At 27.2% G+C, this 8,348-nt stretch overlaps 1 protein-coding gene across 1 annotated transcript; it reads left to right on the forward strand.

The window, feature by feature from the left end:
* The first annotated feature begins 814 nt into the window (after positions 1 to 814).
* Positions 815 to 7,447, forward strand: LOC113363559. The gene is made up of 5 exons (XM_026606047.1): positions 815 to 3,264; positions 5,435 to 5,681; positions 6,722 to 6,837; positions 6,901 to 7,024; positions 7,241 to 7,447. Exons 1-5 carry the CDS (start codon positions 999 to 1,001, stop codon positions 7,338 to 7,340), a joined length of 2,853 nt encoding a protein of 950 aa, XP_026461832.1. The 5' UTR covers positions 815 to 998; the 3' UTR covers positions 7,341 to 7,447.
* The last annotated feature ends 901 nt before the right edge of the window (positions 7,448 to 8,348 follow it).

The raw sequence follows: 8,348 nt of genomic DNA on the forward strand, positions 1-8,348 counted from the left end.
TTAAAAACTTTTCTTGTTTTTTATTTTGTATTATTTTTGGATTCTTGTTCGAAACTCTACAATATATATATATATATATATATATATATATATATATAAAATAGACAAAGTCCTGGATTTTTTCAATAAATTGATATATGTTTCTTTTACGAACAATAAATATAATAAATAAAAAACAATTTGTTTTTTGTGGATGTTTAATTACGACGTTTCGGAAGTAGATACATTCCATCCTCAGGTTTCTTCTGCAATATTGATCTATATATCCATATCACTAATTTTTTGTTAAAAACACATGAAAAAAAATTCAAAAAATTTCAAAAATTTGACTTCACACGACTAAATTACTGTATGTAATTCAATTCAATTCAATTTTTATGATAACATAATTAATATGAGAATTTTTATAAATTATTGAAACTTAATGAATATTACGTTATGGATTAACAATAAAATTAACCATAAAGGATTTCGCTTCAATATATATCGAATTATCAAGTGAATGAAAATTATTCATTTAATACATTTCTAGCCTCTTCTCAAAATGTGCTAAAAACAGTTTATTTCTCTGTAATAAATTTGATGTTTCCCCATTGCCATTGTCAACACTCTGTATATAACATTAGTAACTTTTCTGTATGTAGGTTTGTAGAGAGCACGTAAAAAATACTTTTGCTCTACTGTTGAAACTGATATCCAACTTTTAGCTAGGCATTTTGCTTTATGTAAGAACATTGTAATTAGTTGTTATGTGAATTTACTTTATATAAATTTTAATGATTTTATTTAATATGATTTTCATGTGCAGTGCTCGGTGTGTAGTATCCTGGCCGCTGCCTCCACAACTCCGTCTGCTAGTGAAAATGGAACGCGGAAAAAAATAATGAAAAGATGATAAATGTAATGATAAATCGAAAATTTATTAATAAATAATTATATTATTTATAATTATTAAAATTCAACACAGCAAATTGGACAATGAGGTTATTCAGTCCAATATGTTCGTCAATTTTCTTTTCGTCAATTTTTTGTTTGTTAATGCGTTCGTTATTGACGGATACATCATGGACGAACTTTTCAAACAGACCGAAAGAAACACACGAACTAATGGAAAACACCTAGCCGAAGATAAAATGTTAATTGACAAAATTAATAATAACGAATCGGATGATTATTTGACAAATAATAAAAAATATGAACTTGCGGAAGCTGTCGAAGATGCAAGTTCGAAATCCAAAGATATTGTCAAGAACGAAGATTTATTTATTGCTAATCTTGTAAATGATATTAAATTCCTGAATGATATGAACATAGTACATAAATTTATTTTGTTAGATAAAATAATTGAAAAATACTCAATGAACCAAAGAATAAATGAGTTTAACTCTGATAATAACGATTTAGAAAAATACGAAAACGACAATGCAGATCTATTTGAATACCAAAGAAATAGCAATGAGCTTTACGATAATAAAATCGATTTAAAAAATAATGCCTTAATCTATAAGAATGTTGGAGAGGATACCTCTAGTCAGAAAAGTATTTTCCACGACAACAATTATGTGCACTCTCGAAATAAGTTTTTATTGAATGCTAAAATCAAGAAACATAGAAGAAGAGTATTAAACAGCTTTATTAATGCTGTGCCTTTATACAATGCTGGAACCCGAGATATTGATAAAGAAAAACCGGATATTTCAGCGTCAATTCAAACGACGAACGAATCCAAAATTATAGAAAAAAATGATGGTGCCTTTATATATAGTTCCTTGACCAAAAAGGATAATATTTCAATGCTTTCGTCGGACGGAAATATTTTAGTAACTAATCGAACAAAAATTACATATCCAAATTTAACATTGCATAATATTCACAAGCGAAATGTAGATGACCAAAAATATCTAGCAAAGCCTCAAGAGTCTTCTAATAACTCTACGTTTACGAGTAAACCAAAGCTTAAAAAACAATACTGTCACTCAAGAGACCCTGAAACGTTAACCTATTTTTCACCGATAGCTGTAGAGGTCACAATTACATCGATTTCGACCAAAAATAATAAACTAAATGAAAATGATGAATTTTCAAGTAATTGGTGGACGAAAAATGGTTTTGAATATTCATTGGTGAGAAACCGGCCTATGATTTATCCAGCTCATCGAATCAATAGTCGAGGCGATCGAACAAATGGCATCTATTCAGCAGTTTTCAGAATAAATAAAGTTTTGAAAGATGTTTACAATAAACTTGAACCAAACAAATATATCAAATTACAATTTTTGCGAAAAATGAAAAACAGTAAGAAAATAAATTGTGGCTACATATTTAGTCAAGACTTCCAAAAATATTACAAAGATAGTGAACAAGGCGAGAGCAGGAGTATGAAAAATATTAGAGTTGATGAGCATGTGGGGAATATTACGAGGCCTAGAAGACAAATTCCAGAAGGTGCTAATGTCTTTGCTAGTAGATTTGAAACCATTCATAATCCAACAAGGTCTCAGACAAATCTGGAATTCTATCGTAACCAAAGATTTATTTCGAATCATCGTAATTTTAATTACACGGAGCATACTCAGAACCAAAGAAGAAATTTCAATTTCAATAGTGCGCCTCAGGCATTCGTTGATAAGAAAATGTACTCGGTCACAGTTTTAGAAACGGAGCCGGAGGTTAGACAACCGATTGCGAATAACCAAAGATTTTATAAGAATTCATTTCAAATGAAGCAAGACTACATAGATTTTAGTGAACCTATTACCGAATCAAAACCTTCATTTAATGAACGAAGTTCAAAAATTAGTGAAAATAATAAACGTATTTATTCTAGTGAAACTAATATAAATCGATCTAAAACTAATGAAAATAGATATACTAAAAAAATAACTAAAAATAGACCTAATATTTATTCTAGTATTAATGAACATGATATTAATAAACCTGATCATTCTAGTGAGAGGGACACCTTAATTTTAATGAACAGTGAGTTGAATTCTGCGGATAAACAATTATACACATCATTTTTAAAACAAAGTGATTCGCATGTGGGATCGAGACCTCAACCGTCCTTAACCACGAAACGACAAAGCAATTTCCCAAAGAATGAAAAATTTTATCTAATAGAAGCTGATTTAAAGTTATCTAAAACTTACGTGCTTTTCATGAATCATGAAATAAGTTCAAGGGACTATAATGTTTTGAGTGAACCACTTTTAGTCACTCCGAAAACAATGAAATCCATACAGCGGGCCCTTAAAACGCAGTACGGTAAGTTTATGTAATAAATATTCAAAATAGAGATATATTTAAGATCTACTAATCTTTACTCATTTTTTTAGACCTCAATAAAGATCCTCAACTATTAATTTTGTAAAAAAAGATATTTTTTATATATTCAGCTATTTAATTTTTTTACAAAATTGAGCTGAGTATCTTTATTGAGGTTTAAAAAAATGAGTAAAGATTAGTAGATCTTAAATAAATCTATTATATGTGAGTGTGTGTGTGAAAATTTTCAAAGCACAGACAAAAAATATAAGATTTTTGAAGATTCATACATCAATAATTAATTCTCCAAAAATCTTAGAGCTTAAATAAATCTTTGATATGTGAGTGTGTGTGTGAAAGTTTTCAAAGCAAAGACAAAAAATATAAGATATTTAGAGATTCATGCATCAATAATTAATTCTCCAAAAATATTGTTTTTTATTTCAAGTATTGCCTTTGTAGATCTAATACATATATTTGAAATTTAAAATTATCTTGATCTGCTTTCGACTTTGAAACTTTCAGTAAATCTAACAACAAATATTCGAATATAATATTATATTTTATTATTAATATTAGAGCATTTGTATGTATTGAAAAACGTATAATTAAAAAAAAATTTTTTGAAGTTCGAAAAATGGTCTGCTAATTACTTCAAATATATATCTACATATCATAAATCAATCAATCAATTATATATGCCTATATATATGTATGAATTGTGTTATACACATTATAAATGATATTAGAAACATTAACTAGTGGTGCATGGCATCATGCCTTAAGACAAATTGCTTTAACTTCCTGTACAGAAAACTAAATTAATAAAAAAAGCTTTGCAAAACTATGAAAAAAAAAATTTTTTTGAGAAATTTTGAAATTTTTGAAAAAAATTACTTTTTTGAATTTTTTGTTATATTTTGATTTTTTTTTGGGACCTGTCTTTTTTTACAAAAAATTCACCAGTTGTTCATTTCATCCATACAAGTAAAAGGTTTTTTGAAAAATTTTAATCGGACGCTCCGTTATCTTAAAAACTGAAATACCATTTTTGGCACTTTTTGCGCCCTACTTACGAAACGCCTAGACCTGCCTTTGCCAAAAACTAATCAGCACGTCTCTTTATTAGTAAGAATAGAATGTTTTTTGAACTATAGAAATCAGTTGATCCGTGTTCGTGAAATCGTCGACGAAAATTTGTATCCGCACACACACATAAATCCATTTTTTGTAAGGTGTGCCACAATTTTCAGAAACCTCTGAAACGTAAGGATTATAATCTGCAGTAACATTATTTAATTTTTTTATTTTACATTTTATATCTGGTATTTTTATTTTAATATTAATTTCAATTAAATAACAAAAACGAAGCAGATATAAAACATACACACACACACATATATATATATATATATATATATATATATATATATATATTTCAAAGTAACTAGCAGCCCATTCGTCGAAATAAAAAAGGTATAAAGTGTAAATACTTTTATTTATACGTTTCGACACAATATATATATATATATATATATATATATATACTTGGCCTTAATTACATGTTGGAAATTGTATTAATTCACTCAATGGATACACTTTTTCTTCGATGAATGTGTGGGTCTAAATAGATCATCTATATATATATATATATATATATATATAATATATATATATATAATATATATATATATACATGTGTGTATATATATTAAAATTCATAAAGGCATCGTTATATCTAAATATATATTTAATATTTTGCGAATGCAAATTGCAATAAAGAACTTTTTTTATAATTTAATAACTTGAGTTTATTTGTATATTGATAATTAAATCATTTGCCGTTTCTGAAGAAAATGAATCTTACCCGTACGAATCATCACGAAATTCACGTGAAACAATATTTTGAGGTGTGCCAAGCTTATATTTTATAATGATTATAATGTTAAATGTAAAACTTAAAATGTAGAGCATTTAATATATTTCTGGACTTGATATGAAAATTTGGCAAGTTTCCAAAGTACCTGTCAGCATCCGTACAAAATACCAATGTTCGAGTTCGACTTGCCCGAAGATATTAGTTTGTTTTTATTGCAATTATTGTGCAAACGAGTAGAAAAGCTGATGCTAATCCGATCCTAGAAAACTGAATTTTGATTTTTCTCACCAGGTAAGCCTGCTGGCATTGTTCCACCAGTGTCGTCTCGTGAAACCGCGGCCAACGTCGGTGAACGACGTCAGATCGTCTGTCGGACGGTAGGGGAACCCCCTCCACGGGTAACCTGGTTCAAGACAGGGACAGCAGGAAGGTTAAGGAATGCTGCACGAAAGGGACAGGCTAAAAGAAATCAGTCAGTCAAAAAAAGGAACGAGAACCGTTCAAAATCGGAATCCGGTTACAGGATTATACACCAGAGGTATGAAGATGGGTATAAGGTTTACAAGTACTCACGTATTATCGATAAGTTATTCTTTAGATTTTTTTATCTGTGAAGGGTCGCATTTGATTATGCTATATTTTGATACAATTTTGTTGATTTATCATCAATTTTTATTTTTTGCCCCAACATTACTATGCATGGATTATTAGCGATACTCGTTATGCATGTATGTTTGGATATTAATGATTTAATAGACTAAATGATTTAAATATGCAGTATTTATCTCTAGCTCATTCAGTAACTTGTAAAAAATTCAGTACTTAGCAACAAAACAGAATCAATAAAAAATATCAATGAAAATACTTTAATGACAACCATGTTAGTGAAAAAGAATATAGAATATTTTATTTAAAACACTAAATTAAAATAATAATGCCGACCAACACGCATTTTAAATAACAGTCAAGTATATATTTTTGTGTATCAAAAATATATCTATAACCACCTGAAAAAAAAAGATATAATATATATATTTTGAAGTATGTGAATTTGGTATTGATATATATTTTGATGAGTTATTTTGATTCGGGCAGTAACACCAATTAGTTTCGGTCTTCTTCGAGACCGTCATTCAGTGGAACAACTAACAAATTTTATAACTAATATAGAAGGAAAATGATATAAAATTATAGAACTTATATATAAATACTTACAGAAAATTAATTACACAAAAATACATTACACTATTACACAGTAATAAACCAAGCTATTAATAATTGGAACATTTAAAACTATATGCGTTGACATTGATGTCTAAAGACTGAATGAATTGTGTTTACAATTTTTTTTGTGAATGTGTAAAAAAGACTAAATTTTTTTTAAATAAGTTACTTTCGAAATGTAGGGTCGTGGGATTGAAAAAATCGATGTTATGTTTGAGGTCATTAATGTGTTCTGTGAGCATTGTTTTATATTGGTTTTTGTTTTTGGAATTGTTTTTATGTTGTGATATATATATATATATATATATCATTGATATTACGAAAGTTTTTAAAATATCACTTTATTATTTCCAGATATAAATCCATACTAGAATTTCAGAATTTGACACAAAGTGATGAAGGCATCTATCAGTGCAAGATAAAGAATGGAAAAAGTACTTTTGTTCAGAATATAAAATTGACAGTTAAAAGTATGTAATTTTTATAAATACATCTTATCTACTGAATCTACCAAATTCTATTTTATTTTGCAGGCAGGCCACCTACGTTAATACCTTCTCATTTGGAACCATCATACTCAGAATGTCCACATCAACAATTTTGCTTAAATGGTGGTACATGTATGTTCTTTGTAAGATTAGCTGAACCAGCTTGCAAGTGAGTTTTTATCAATTATTTATCTCTGTGAAGTATTTATAAATATTTATATTTAATTTATACAAACAAATAAGACTCGAAAGAGTAGAAGAATGAATTAGTCATAGGCATAGAAATAAATTATATATAGTGCTTGAATACACTATGTGTTTTAAATCTTGAAACATGTTTAATGTTAGTAGATGGAAGTACATTAATTTATTTTATATTATATAGATGTCAAGATGGATTTACGGGTCAACGTTGCGAAAGCAAGCACGTATCTCTACAGAGAGCAACAAATGATTGCGAATTTGGTACGCATTTTTATTGTTAATAATATATATATATACATATATTTATATTATTTATTATTATTTAACGTAATGATCGCTAACATCATCATTCTACAGTTTATTATAAAAAGTTTGAGACATTTTTATATGCCAAAGAATTCGCATTATATGCGCAAATATTTTTTTAATAAGATTATAAGGTTTTATATTGTATTTATCATACTACTCACTGTTTAAAATTTGATGCTATATAAAAAGAAAACCACTGTGATTAGATATGTTTCATGTATACTTGTCGTTTTATGTACTTAATATTACTAATTTAAACAAAATCTAATGAAAGAATTTTGGAACAAAAATATTTATTAAAGCTATAGATTTATATATATTTATCAAAGTTTTCATAAAATATTCAAAAAAAATTCATAGTAATATATTTATACATTAGTAAACATGCTGATACTGTTAACACATATAAATATTTAAAGTTAAAGTTATTTTACCGAGAGATGGTAATGGAGAGGTGAATAATTTCAATTTACTTTTTTCTTACCTAATGACATTTTATAATATATGAATGTATTAATTATTTATAACATATTATTACAACTTTCTTTGACTATGCGTAATTTAAATTATTTCACACATCACATTTTAAATTTTTAAGAAAACGATTCCCGTGTTTTAGATTAAATATATTCTTCTAATATTGCATTTAACGTTTTTTCTATAAGATAGTATGAAAGTCTTATTATAATGATTAATTGTTTTATTTTTACAAACTTATATAGAATGTTCGCAGGTTTAAAAATTGTCATACAGGTGATTGTATTTTTATAATTTTCTAAAGCCATAACTCATTTGTATTCATGTGACGTATAATCATGATATAACTATAATTTTTTTTTAAATGTAAAATATATCCAGAAGTAGATTGCATGTATCAGCTTTATTGATATTTATTTATTTTTTTACAAATAAGATTGCTGAACTTGAAGTGGTTGCAAATGTATTTACTGTTGAAATTCTATGCACTTAAATGTAATTAG

Source organism: Ctenocephalides felis, unplaced genomic scaffold, assembly GCF_003426905.1.
Source record: "Ctenocephalides felis isolate EL2017-DRISC unplaced genomic scaffold, ASM342690v1 CF-g0.4_SCAFFOLD_00845, whole genome shotgun sequence".
Taxonomy (NCBI): Eukaryota; Metazoa; Arthropoda; class Insecta; order Siphonaptera; family Pulicidae; genus Ctenocephalides; species Ctenocephalides felis.